At 42.6% G+C, this 13,542-nt stretch overlaps 1 protein-coding gene across 1 annotated transcript in view; it reads left to right on the top strand.

The window, feature by feature from the left end:
- The window catches only part of LOC136249832 (phospholipid-transporting ATPase ABCA3-like), a 70,956-nt gene that overhangs the window by 14,824 nt on the left and 42,590 nt on the right, over positions 1 to 13,542 (top strand). Inside the window, exons 17-19 of the mRNA XM_066041957.1 lie at positions 3,719 to 3,865; positions 3,915 to 4,004; positions 4,059 to 4,158. Coding sequence (XP_065898029.1) covers positions 3,719 to 3,865; positions 3,915 to 4,004; positions 4,059 to 4,158 — 337 coding nt within the window. The remainder of the gene's footprint in view (positions 1 to 3,718; positions 3,866 to 3,914; positions 4,005 to 4,058; positions 4,159 to 13,542) is intronic.

Here is a 13,542-nt window from a genome sequence, read left to right as displayed (position 1 = left end):
GACTGCACTTGGTTTATATGTTAACTTTAACTTAGCTGTCTTAAGGTTACGGTATAGTCACGGGCAATCGTTCAAAATTTTGAATGCCTATCGATACTTTTTGAGAAGCCCATAAAACCAGTCTAGCAGCGTAAAAAGTTTTAAATGAAGGTGAAGCCCTTCATATTTAATGTTTTTATGTAGCTACAGTGTAGTTTGAGGCAGGTGGAACACTACAATTTGTTGTAGTAACACAAGTAAGCCAGCCCGTACATCACTCAGTTCCAGCTGTCACTACCATGTTTTTCCGCCGCCAAACACAGCAAAAGCTGTAGGCTCTATTGGCTTTTCTGGGGCATAGTGATATTGTATATTAAATTTATTAGGTCCTGTGGAAGCGTTTTTGGCGTGTTTCTTCTCAGTGACTCAGATACATGCCTTCAAAGAGCTTGTTTCACTCGAAAAAACTACTAAAAGTTCAATAAAACGTCTATACAACCAGTAACTTAAAAAATCGCTTCCACAGAACCTAGATATTTAAATTGTTTAGCCAATTGTGTTGAAATTATAAGGATTCAGTAATCTGTTAGTCTGGTTTTTGGCGGCGCGTTTTTATAAAACATCGCTCTATTGCAGACCACACACCCAGGAACAGTTGTTGTTCTGTAGTAAAAACAAACAAGCACAATTAGTTGTATTGCTAACACAACACAGTTGTTGAAATTATTTGGTTTAAAGCAGGTTTTGTAATTTGTTCCGCCCACGCATTTTAAACTATTCTGTAACCTAGTTTAAAATGTGTGTTTAAGGTTACGGAATAGTTTAAAATGCGTGGGCGGAACAAATTACCAGGGATAAATAATTTCAACAACTGTGTTGTGTTAGCAATACAACTAATTGTGCTTGTTTGTTTTTACTACAGAACAACGACTGTTCTTGGGTGTGTGGTCTACAATAGAGCGAAAACGCGCCGCCAAAAACCAGACTAACAGATTACTGAATCCTTATAATTTCAACACAATTGGCTAAACAACTAAAATATCTAGGTCCTGTGGAAGCGATTTTTTAAGTTACTGGTAGTATAGACGTTTTATTGAACTTTTAATAGTTTTTTCAGGTGAAACAAGCTCTTTGAAGGCTTGTATCTGAGTCACTGGGGAGAAACACGCCAAAAACGCTTCCACAGGACCTAACAAATTTAATATACAGTATCACTATGCCCTAGAAATGCCAATACAGCCTACAGCTTTTGCTGTATTTGGCGGCGGAAAAACATGGTAGTGACAGCTGGAACTGAGCGATGTACGGGCTGGCTTACTTGTGTTACTACAACAATTGTAGTGTTCCACCTGCCTCAAACTACACTGTAGCTACATAAAAACATTAAATATGAAGGGCTTCACCTTCATTTGAAACTTTTCACGCTGCTAGACTGGTTTTATGGTCTTCTCAAAAAGAATCGATAGGCATTCAAAATTTTGAATGATTGCCCGTGACTATACCGTAACCTTAATAAAAAATTAACTTGGCATTAGTAACTTAATATTTGTAGCTAATATTATTAAGTTAGTAACTTAATATGTAATATTATTAAGTTACTCTTTATTCTAAGTAATATGTAACTGTAAAATATTATACTGATATAAAAGTAATATGTAATATGTAGTATATTACTTTCATGAAGTAACTTCCCCAATCTGCATACATGCTATGAGTCATCAGACAGGTAATTTGTCCAAGGGCCAGGGACATTGAAACTATCTTACCTGTCAAGCTAGCCAAAAGCCTTACCAGTATAACTTGTTGGTGACATAACGATTTCAATAATCCACAGGTATTTGTTGGTCTCAGAGATAAAGGTTGACCTGCGTGCAGGCTAATCTCAAAACCCAGCCATATTAACCTCTTCTCGGGCTCCCATTGGGATTTTTGCTCATTAGCTATGAGACCTGAGCTGGCCAGGTCTACCTTCACCTTCTTGCTAGCTTCCACTCCCAACTAAACCCTAGGTAGGACTGGTGAGGCTCAAATATATTCAGGTGGTGGTATCCAGATTTCAGGTCAAACTTGAATAGAAAATCGTTTTTGTTGAGCATTAGCATGGCAATTCTTAGGTCCTAGTGCTTGAACCGGTCCTTACGTAAGTATTGGCTTAAATATCTAAGGTTGAGCACCAGTCTACATTTCCCTCCTGGTTAGTTACTACTGACAAGAGACTACAAATAAAGGGCTTCTCCTTGACTTCTCTTATACGCCTATTAGCTAGGAGTTCCTTGACACTATCAGTGACAAACTTTTGGTGGTTATAAAAGTTGAGGCATGGTTACGCTGCTCAAATGGGGCTGGTGCATCAAGTGAAGCTTATAATTTTGTATCCAATCCAGCACTGGAGCTGGGGCCTGCAGGACTCCTGTCCAAAGCCGAATACATTCCTTAAGCCATCCCTGGACGTCAGCTATCTGTTGATTAGTGACCCCTTGTTCCTCAGCCTCCCAGGATCTGCTGAATTCTAAATTCCAAATTTCATATGAGTCAGGCTCAGGAGAGGTCAAGTATGCCTCATTTGAGCATTTTACGTTATTCCCTTGGCTAGGACATTTATTTGAGTTACCTGGCTTGGTTGGGATGACCTCTTGGTCACCAGTGGGCTTCCCTACCTTAGTATTATCAACACCTAGTGCACCCTTATCAGGAGCATGCTCTGAAGTGTCTGTAAGCCTTGTCAACACCATGTAGGTGACTATTCAATACTTGCTCTAGACCATCACCACTGGTGGTTGCCACATCCTGGCTATAGACCCTTGCTCGATACTGAGCACACTCGGCCCTATTGTACTACCAGGGTACCTCATCCCATTGTGACACACATCATACGACATATTCATAAAAGGATACGATCGTTGGGATTTATTGCGGGATCTTTCAAGGTGGCCATACTCTCCGCAAGTGTAACAGAGGCACAGCGGTCTCATCTTTGGGGGTGGTGGTTTGGGCTGTACGTCCACAGGCCTATTGGCCAGTTCTGCCTTACCCTGTTTTCTAACACGGCTCTCCTCTTTTTGCTGTACCACTCCTTTCTAGCCTTACACAGCTTCTTTTTGTCTTCAGAGTTGTCTGCCAGTTCGTCAGCTTCATACTCTGCCACAGTCTGAACAGTCCGCAATGCGGATGTGGTTTCTGCTGGACCCTGATAGCCTCTATACCCTGATCGAGCTCTGGTCGCTTTCTCTAGGGCAGCCTTATCTGCGTCACTGTTAGGGGCCATTTTCCCTAGGCTCTTCTTAGCCGCATTGATGTGATCCACCGTTGAATTAAAGGTGAACTGTACCTCATTGCCCTTCTTCTTGAAGTGATAGGCCTTTTTGTTTATCTTCGCCAATACTTCCTACGAGATGCTGGTCTGGCTTGCTTCCACCTCACGCTGAAATTTGTCCAATTTGGCTGTGAAATTTGCCTCAATGCCATCCTTCGTGGTGGTGGGTGGTGATGGCATTCATTAGTTGTGTAAATTGATCGGCTTCTAGAGACATCGCGCTACAGTTCATAGGAAACTCGAAGAACAGTACCCCAGTAGCCTAAACACATAGCGCAGAATGATAATCACACCTGCCTTAACCCTTTTGTCACGTGAGAGAGGCTCACGTTACCACCAATAGTATTCATGCAGGAGCTTATTAACTGTCTAATCCATTACGTTCAACCAACAGAAAATACACTTACATCATGTATATACCTGTAGTGTTGGGATAGCATTAGTGGCTGGTTCTCAGTTTGTCATTTTGGATGAGCCAACATCTGGTATGGACCCATATGCCAGGAGAGCCACATGGGATTTACTAACCAAACACAAACAAGGAAGAACCATCTTGTTAACTACTCACTTCATGTAAGATGACTGACTAACATGTATTATCATTATTATAAGATGATTGTAGGGATGAAGCTGATCTATTGGGTGATCGTATTGCCATTATGGCTGAAGGACAGTTGAGATGTAGTGGATCATCTCTGTTCTTGAAGAGCAGGTTAGTCAACATGTACTAAATATTAGCTCTTAATGTGTTACTACAACACAACAGGTATGGAGTGGGTTATCATATGGTTGTCACAAAGGAGGAGAATTGTGATTCAAGAGCTGTCATTGAGTGTGTTACTTCAATTATTCCTGGTGGAGAGATGGTATGTAGCATGACACACACACACCTTCCATACAGCAGACATTATTGATGAGTGTATTAATCTCTGCAAGTACAAGAAAAAAGTAGGGAAAAAAGTAGGAAGATAGGGATCCTAGAAATAGAAAATAATGAAATAATGGAGGTCAAGATATGCTGTTAGACTAATTTTTACATCTGAACATGCACCTCAGCTATATTGTGTCCATTATACCTTGTTTTCAACATTGTTCAACCCGTTGTATAGCATTACAGGTGAAGAGCAGTATGAGAAGCGTTTTTGTAATCATGACGATTTCCATTATAAAGGCTTACTTTATTCCACGGACTGGACTGGACTCACGAACTGGACTGGACTCGCAGACTGAGCTGGAAACAGCTTTTAAACAACTAGACAGATACTAAATGCATGATGGGGCGAGCCTGAGCTGTGTAAAAAGGGATGCGGCATCAGTTTCATTGGCCAACTGCATGCTCTCTTCTGCGAGTGTGCATGGCATCTATCAGGTGTCTACTTTCCTCTGCTTCATCTGGCATTTCTTCTACCGTCCTCGCCCTGTCTCGTTCTCTCCCTGCCTTCTTCTAAGACAATCTTCTTTGTCCATGTCTATATAGATAGGTTGTAACCCACGTGACAAATTCTAAACCAAGTGGTGCAAATATGGCCTTTTTCATACAGGAAGTTTTCGCAGGTGAACGTGACGCACGTACCATTGACTCGGGCATTCACCAGCCAGTGTTCCCTCCTTGCCCTGTCTCGTTTTCTTCCAGCTTTCTTCCAAGACGGTCTTCTTTGTCCATGTCAATGTAGATAAGAATAAGTTTTGAGCGAAGTGACAAATTGTAAGCCATGTGGCGCACTGTTTCGTGTTCGTTACGTAAACTCTCGGGAATGGTCAGATGTACGGTCGTACGTACGAGTGACTACTGCCATTTGTGGGGCTCGCTCAGGCTCACCCCAATAATCCAGGAATTATCCATCTCTTACAACACTGGAGACACCACTATTGAGCTACAACTGCTGCTGCTGGCTCTTCCTTACAAGTCATAACACTAGCACATGAACTAATTAATTAGAATACACTTACGATACATGTGTATTTGCAGTGATACAGTATGATAGAGGCTATTCTTGTAGCGTAGATGTTTCCTTTGTTGCTTTAGCACTAGTGTGACAGCTGTAGAGATGAGCCAGTAATTATTCTTAACAGGTAGCTAGGTGGCACCACCAGGCAAGATGGTGGGGCTATGCTAATAATTTGGCTCATCACTACAGCCCTAATGCTAGTGTTAAGTACTGAAGCAACAAAGGAAAACATGTATGCTACAACAATAGCCTCTGTCACACTTTAACACTACAAGTACACGTGTATCGTAAGTGTATTCTAATTGATTAGTGCATGCGCTAGTGTCATCTGACTTGTAAGGAAGAGCCAGCAGCAGCACAGTTGTAGCTCGATAGTGGTGTCTCCAGTGTTACAAGAGATGGATAAATCCTGGATTATTGTTTAGCTCAGTCCGTGAGTCCAGTACAGTACAGTCTGCGAGTCCAGTCCATGGAAAAAAGTAGGCCCATTATAAATGTTGGATAATATGCTACTGCAAATCAACACCTTAATACTGTCAGCAAAAAGAAATGGGACACAAAGGTAAGTCCATGATGCATATGCAATGTACTTACTGCAGTATGCCAAAAGGCACAGGGGCGTAGGGAAGGGGGTTCCCAGGGGTTCAGGACCCCCCCCCCCCCCCTCTCTAAAATTTAGACTTCCGAGTTAACAGCAGGACCCTAACACACATTTAGTGTGGCAGGGAAAAATGATTGAGTAATATAGTGTATGGCATAGCGCAACAATTGCATTCATCTCTCAGGGAGGGGTAACATGAGCCCTGTTCAAAAATTGTTATAAAGATCGATATATTCTAATAGAGCAGTCAGGTGTATACTCTATTAGAGCAGTCACACTAATATACACTAACAAATCGCCCTGTAGAGAATTCAGCTACAAACAAATCACCCTGTAGAAAGATCAGCTAGAAGAAGTCACCTTGTAGAGAATTCAGCTACAAACAAATCACCATGTAGAGAGATAAGCTAGAAGAAGTCACCTTATAGAGTGTTCAGTTACAAAGAAACCACCATGGATAGTTCTATTATGTATTATATATATATAATTTGTACATTTACTGATAAAATCAGAAATATTTAAAGTACATCTGCTTCATTTTTTCTTCCTGTGGTAAAGAAAAAAAGATATGTTAAAAAAGTCCCAAAGCCAGCCATTTGGGGTATACAAATACAAAAAGAAATGAAATCTAATCCAAAACAGCCAAGCTGTAAAAAAAAGAGTGCGGACCTCAAAAGGGCTATGGTGAAAAAAGATGTGAAATCCAAGGTGGCGGCCAAGAAATGGCTCTGATTGTAGGTTAATGGTAAAAATTTTAATAACGACAATTCAGGTGAATTTTGGTGCTAAGCACTCTTTACAGCTTGGCTGTTTTGGATTAGATACTATATATATACATCAAGGAAAGCGTCACACTCTTTTAAGTTATGACATAACAAGGTATTATGGTTGTCTGGCATTCATTTCTGTTATACCCCCCAGTGACTAAACATGTATGCAAGACCAGCTGTAATTCAGTATAAAAATTATTACTTTTTGTCATGTCACTGGTTTTACTGGGCTACCATGCAGTTCCTACTGTGCAATACAGTGTTTTACAGAATTACCAATTGGTAACTCAATACTGTCATCTTCTCTTAACAACTTCCTAGGAAGTCTTTTTGCGTATCATACAGTATGATAGTACTGTATAGTAGGGACCATAAAGATGTATGCATGGCCCACGAAAAAAACATCACCCAAAAAACAGCCTCAATTTCCCTGACGATGATGAGGCAGTATTGGTTAGGTAAAACTAAGCCCAAACAAGCCTTCAGATCAACCCGAAACACTTTCAACAAGTTGCTATGGAATTTTTTTTTTTCAAAATGGGTGTCAACATAAAATCTTTATCCAAGGAACAAGTCAAGTTCATAGCTTATTCCATTCCAACGTTATAGTCATTTATATGAGCTACAAATTTAAATAAACTTAACTGCCCACACCAGTTAGGCAATGCAAGGAACATATACAACCAGAGTGTGGAAAAAAACCAGGGGTGGGGCATAGGGATACATACCTTCCTCACGTCACCAGCCAAAATCTGTAGCTGTTTAAGGTATGAAGCTCCACAACTTGCGGTGGCTACATGCTTCTTTCAGCCAAGGTTGCTGCAAAACATATTTCCACATTCAGAGGCTTACAATTATTGTAAGACATATGTAAAATACATTTGCTGTACAGAACTTACAGAATTGTGAAGTCAGTAAGCAAAACATGAATTTTTAAATTCAAGCTGTCCTACCAGTCAAGACAAGAAAAACCATCATAGTGATGTGATAAGGTTGGATGTATAGTCTCTCTATACTGTTGTAACCCGGGAACAATTAGACTTAATACAATTTCGCACACAAGAACACACGAGGAGCCTCTAGTGCTCACGTGCCAACTCTTATTAATGCCTACCCTACAAATACGTTTTATATAGTACATTACTAATTACAAGATTGATGTTTATTGAGTTGTTCTGTTACATATCCCCATCCTTAAGACTGCGGTTCCACACGCTGTCTGTTTCTAAGTCGTCCACTCCATACATTATCCTGGTCTGGGGGATCTTCAGATTCTTGTTCTAAATTGTCTTCAACATCTGGGCTCAATAATGTCTCTGATCCCTGGTCCTCAGATAGGTCTTCATATTCCAATCCTTCTGTGGAGTCATTGCTTTCTTGATCATCTATTTGTTCCGGGGTAGCTACTGTTGATTCTGATACAGTTCCATCACTGTTGCCTCCACCAACTAGCTCCTTGGGACACTTCCTCACCCTGTTCAGTGCAACTCGAAGGGACTTGGCTCTAGGGTGGCCAACTTTCTTCAACTGCTCGCCATTGTCGAATACTTTCTGTACAAAATATGGTCCTTGAAATGGTCTTGCGAATTTGTACATCTTGCCTGACCTCTTGGCTGGAAAATAGACAAACACGTGCTCTCCCACAGAAACCTTAGGATCTTTGGCTTGTCTATCGTGATAATGTTTCTGTTTCTTTTGAGCTCTATTAATTGCAGTCCTGGCTGACTCCCACGCAGAAGATAATCAAGTAGAAACTTCAGCCTGATAGTTCACTAAGTCTACATTGTCTCGTTCGACAGGTGGTTGAAGAACAGATGCTGTAGGGAGCACGGGGTTTCTGCCATACAACAAGGAAAAGGGGCTGGCCTTGGTTGACTCCTGACAGCTAGAACGGTAGGCAAATAGAACATATGGAAGCTGTGTGTCCCAGTCTTTTCCGAGTGGGTGGACTCTCTTGGATAACATGTCTATTAAGGTGCGATTAAACCTTTCCACCAGTTCATCCGTCTGGGGGTGGTAGGCAGTAGTACTGATTTTCTTGATACCCAGTAGATTATACAATTCGTACATGAGCTTAGATAGGAATGCAGCTCCTCAGTCTGACAGCAACTGTGAAGGGACTCCATGGGTAGGAATAATTTGCTCAACTAATACCTTGGCAATAGTTAGTGAGCTCTGGTCTCTGGCTGGAAAGACTTCAGGCCATTTAGTCAAATAGTCCACAAACACGATCGCGTATTTATTTCCCTTACGGCTTGTTGGCAGCTGAACTACATCCACTCCTACTCGGTCAAATGGTCCTCCTACAGGCAACGGCGTTAGGGAGGGATGAAGTAGTTTCCCAATGTGTCTGGATGCGCAAACCATACAGGCCCTGACCCAATGATCAATGTTTGCTCTCATTGATGGCCACCAGTAGTGCTGAGCCAGCTGACAGTGAATTTTGGCACTTCTGAGGTGTGCTCCGAAGACTCCGTTGTGAACATCATCAAATAAATCTTTTCTACTACTTGACGGTGGAATGACTCTTAACGTTTTGTCCTTCTCTACATGATATACAGAACTCCATCCTTGACTTCAAACTGTGATTTTCCCAGTACAAGCTTCCTGGCTTTCTTTCCATCCTCTGGCAGTTTTCCGCTCAAGAGATAATCTTTCCACTGCTTTAGTTCGGGATTAATGTCTTGGTGTTCTGCCAGAGGTTCCGGGGAACTAGTTGCTGCATCCTCCTTCCCATCTTCACTATTTACTAATGGAGCTACTGAGGTAATTTTATCTTCTGGTGTCACACAGTTGGCAATTCCTCTTGAATGGTAAGTCCCCATCTTGCCAATTTTCCAGATGGGTGTGGGGTGTTCAACAATGACTTTAGTGCCATGTGATCAGTAAAGAGATGACAAGTATGACCATACAAGTAGGGCCTGAAGTGTCGCACTGCCCACACAACTGCTAATGCTTCCAATTCAGTAGAACAGTAATTCTTTTCGTGTTTCTGAAGACTTCGACTAGCAAAGGCTATTGGGGCGAAGAGGTCAGCTTCATTTTTCTGTGCCAGTACGGCCCCCAGTCCAAGAATTGAGGCATTTGTCTCAAGATAAAACTCTCTATCAAACTTAGGAAAAATCAACAGTGGTGCATTGGTCAATAACTCCTTTAACTTCTGAAATGCATCACTACATTTGTCATTCCACTGAAATGGGATACCCTTTCTTGTCAGGGAAAAAAGTGGCTCTGCAATCTTAGAAAAACCAGAAACAAACCGACGGTAGTAAGATGTCAACCCTAAAAAGGATCTCACAGCACTAACATCCCTTGGGGGTGGGAAGTCTCTCACTGCTTCCACCTTGCTGGAATCTGCTGATATACCATTTACTGACACATTATAACCCAGGTATGTTACTTGACGCTTACCCAAATGGCACTTACTAGGTTTTAGGCATAGGCCAAATTCTCTTAATCGCCCAAACACTTCACACAAGTTCTTCATATGATCTTCAAAGGATCCTCCAATCACCAGTATATCATCGAGATACACAATGCACTTCTCTCATGCCAAGCCTGCTAGCACTGTTTCCATCAACCTCTGGAATGTGGCTGGCACGTTACAGAGTCCGAAAGGCATAACAGTAAACTCATAATGACTCGAGTGAGAGCAAAAGGCTGTTTTCTGCTGAGATTCTGGGGCCATGCCAACTTGCCAGTAGCCTGAAGCCAAGTCAAGACTGCTAAAGTGTGACGTGTTAGCCAGCAAGTCAAGGGAATCATCCACCCTGGGCAGTGGAAATGAATCTAGCTTGGTAACAGCATTTAACTTGCGATAATCCACGCAGAATCTAGTACTTCCATCCTTTTTAGCAACAAGCACAACAGGACTAGCCCAAGGGCTATTTGAGTGTGTAACTATTCCCTCTTTCAACATTGTTTCAATTAGTTCTTCAGCTCGTTTCCGTAGGGCAAAGGGGATCCTATGTGGCTGTTGCCGAATTGGCGGGTGTATACCGGTATCAATAATATGCTGTACAGCATTAGTATGTCCTAGCTCTGTTGCGTCTAATGCAAACACATCATGGAATTTAGTAATGAGACTATTCAACTTACTGCTTTCAACCTTTGTCAAACTCTCTTCTACATCAAGCTCACTCAGCAACTTTTCCTTCCTGTCCCAAACCTCTGCTTCTTCATTATTTTGTGAAGTTTCTACCTCCTCTATGTTGGTTACTGCTAAACCCTCAGAATCAGCTGGAACAAGCTGTACTGGCTCCGAACAGCCAATTTCTAGACCTTTCTCCAACACCACTGGGATTCTCCACTGTCAGAACCATACTGTCACTCTCATCTAATTCAGCAGCACAAGTAACTACACAGACATTTACACTTTTACCCTTCTGCTCCTCAAACAACATAAGGTGGCCGCAGTCACTCTTATCAGCCTTCACACGGACCAACTGACTGTGGCGGGCAGGTATTTTCACAGCCTGTAGGAGTCTTACAGTCACATGATAGTTATTAATTTCCAACTGCTGATCATTGTTCTCATTTTGGGTAGGTGATGGAGATACTATAGGATGGGGTTTAGGAATTTCATAACGTTCGAGAAGGCTGATTGCTCCCCCATCTTGCTTGGTCTGTACCAGGTCAAAACCAAGTGTGGCCAACAAATCGGTACCTAATAAAAACTCCAAAGCTGAGCCCTTCTGAACGAGTACAGTCGCTTCACATTGGTAGTCACCTCGACGGATGCCAACAATTGCCTGACTCAGTACATTGACAGTGCCTCCTCCAAAATTCCGAATTTTGATAGTTGGAGGTCTCAACTTACTTTCAGCAGACCTTACCCTTTCTTCTTTTGATAATGTCTCTTTATTCACCTCTACAAGGGCTCCTATTAGAAAGTCCATTGACACAATTGATACGGGTGATCCTGTGTCCAGCAGTGCCTGGGTTGGTTGTCCTTCTAGATGTACTTCAGCAGTCAGTGTCGGGCCAAGAGTAGGGTTATTTGTGTCCTCATCTAGTTCAGCTGCATCCTTGTGCAGAGCATGACTTGTAGCAGAAACCTTAGCAAGTGCTTCACGGACTTCTGCCAATTGAAGTTTGCGGCGTAACTCAGCAATTTCATCCTGAACAGTTGGAAGTGAGGTCAGGGCTGTTTTTTCATAGAGGTTGGCAGCAGTTGTATCCCCATGTGGTATAGTTCTTCCTCTGGACTCTGGTGGAGCTCCTCGGCCCTTTAAGGGACAATTCCTAGCGAAGTGCCCTGGCTGGTTACAGGTATAACAACGGTCCATTGCTTCTTGTCGTGATATTCTACTGCTGGCATTGAACCTATTATTAGGTGGCGGCCCTTGGTGTCGGGGGACAACCCCACTTGGTAGTCCATCATTTGGGAAAGCCAGGTCCCGTATCTTAGCCTCTTCAAATCTAGCCTTAATCAGTAGGTGGTCAAGATCACCTTCATTTCCTGCTACTTTTGACCTCAAGACAGGTAATAGGCCAGCGACAAATTGGTGTGCTAACACAGACCGACCAAAACCTTCCGCTTCTCCACTTCCTTGGTTCTCTCTTGGGTAAGCCTGATAAAACAGTCTTCACAGCTCTTGAGCATACTGGTCTACAGTCTCCTTAGACCCTTGTTTACGTTGGTGGAATAGGCTGGAGTGTACAGCCTGGATTCTTACTGGGGTAAACCGCTCCTTTAGTTGTGACTTCAGAAGGGCATAGTCAGACCTCTGATGAGGTGAACAGGTCCTATAGAAGGATTATGCCTGGCCACGAAGACGGGTTGTAAGGTTCACCAGCTGGGCTTGATTGTCCCAGCCACACATTTGTGCAATCATCTCGAACTGCTCAATCCAATCCTGAAAAGTCTCTCCTTCCTTATCAAGCTCCTCTCCACTAAATTTATTTATTGGCGGTAGTTGATGTGTGACTAATGCTGATGGCGGCTGTTGTGGCAAACTGTTTTGCTGTGCTTGAGAACCACTGGATACCACAGTGGGACTGACTTGTGGCAGACTAACAGCACTTGTGGCAGACTAACAGCAGGAGCACTTGGCAACCCATGGGTCAGCACAGGGGTAGCACTAGACAACCAGGTAACTGGAGGTGTGTAGGGGATTGCAGACAGATTCATTCCACTCTGTGTATAGCAGGCTGAGCCTGAGCTGTTAACAGCACTTGACACTCTCTGCTGGGGCAAAGATACTACTGTTCTACTAGATCCTGAAGAGACACCGTCTACACCCACACTGGTTGGAGATACTACCACTACACTAGATCTTGAAGAGACACGGTCCAAATTCACACAGGTTAACGAAGTCTCCCCTTCATTAGAGGACAGACTCTTCCTTGGCTCCACATGACTGCTGGAAACGGTTGCCTGAGGCTCTATGCTGTGGTTACTACTGGCAGATCCCACCTGTTGTGTGTTGCCACGGAGAGCTCCCAATAGTTCAACTAAATGCGATTCTTTTAACTCATGATTCTTCCGCTGTTCCTCTAGACTATGATATCTCTGCAGCTCTGCTTCCATCTGCATTTGCTTAATCTTTCCCTCCCACACTTGGTTGGCACAAAGTAGTTCGTCATTTAGTCTCAAGATGTGTTCCTCTAATTCATGATTTTTCTCACAACACTGTTTATACTCTGTACTTAGTGAAGCAAGTTTATCCTCACAAAGAGCTTGCCCCTCCTGAGCTTCGTGCAACCTCTGGCGAAGTTCCATGACTTCCTTATTGGCATTCTCAACTTCGGCATGGAGTCTATTCTCAGCGTCTATTTCGGACGCTACAGTTGTATTTTCTGCACGAAGCTTGGTGTTTTCTACTTTTAGTTGTTGGAGTTCTAGCTGGAGATTATCTACTTGCAGTCTCAGTGCTTCGATGTTACTCATGTTGGCTCGCGGTAGTACTAAAAAATGGCTACTTCACA

Source organism: Dysidea avara, chromosome 3 (assembly GCF_963678975.1).
Source record: "Dysidea avara chromosome 3, odDysAvar1.4, whole genome shotgun sequence".
Classification (NCBI taxonomy): domain Eukaryota; kingdom Metazoa; phylum Porifera; class Demospongiae; order Dictyoceratida; family Dysideidae; genus Dysidea; species Dysidea avara.
Note: the sequence above shows the minus strand (reverse complement) of the source record. Positions and strands in the feature narration are given on the sequence as shown.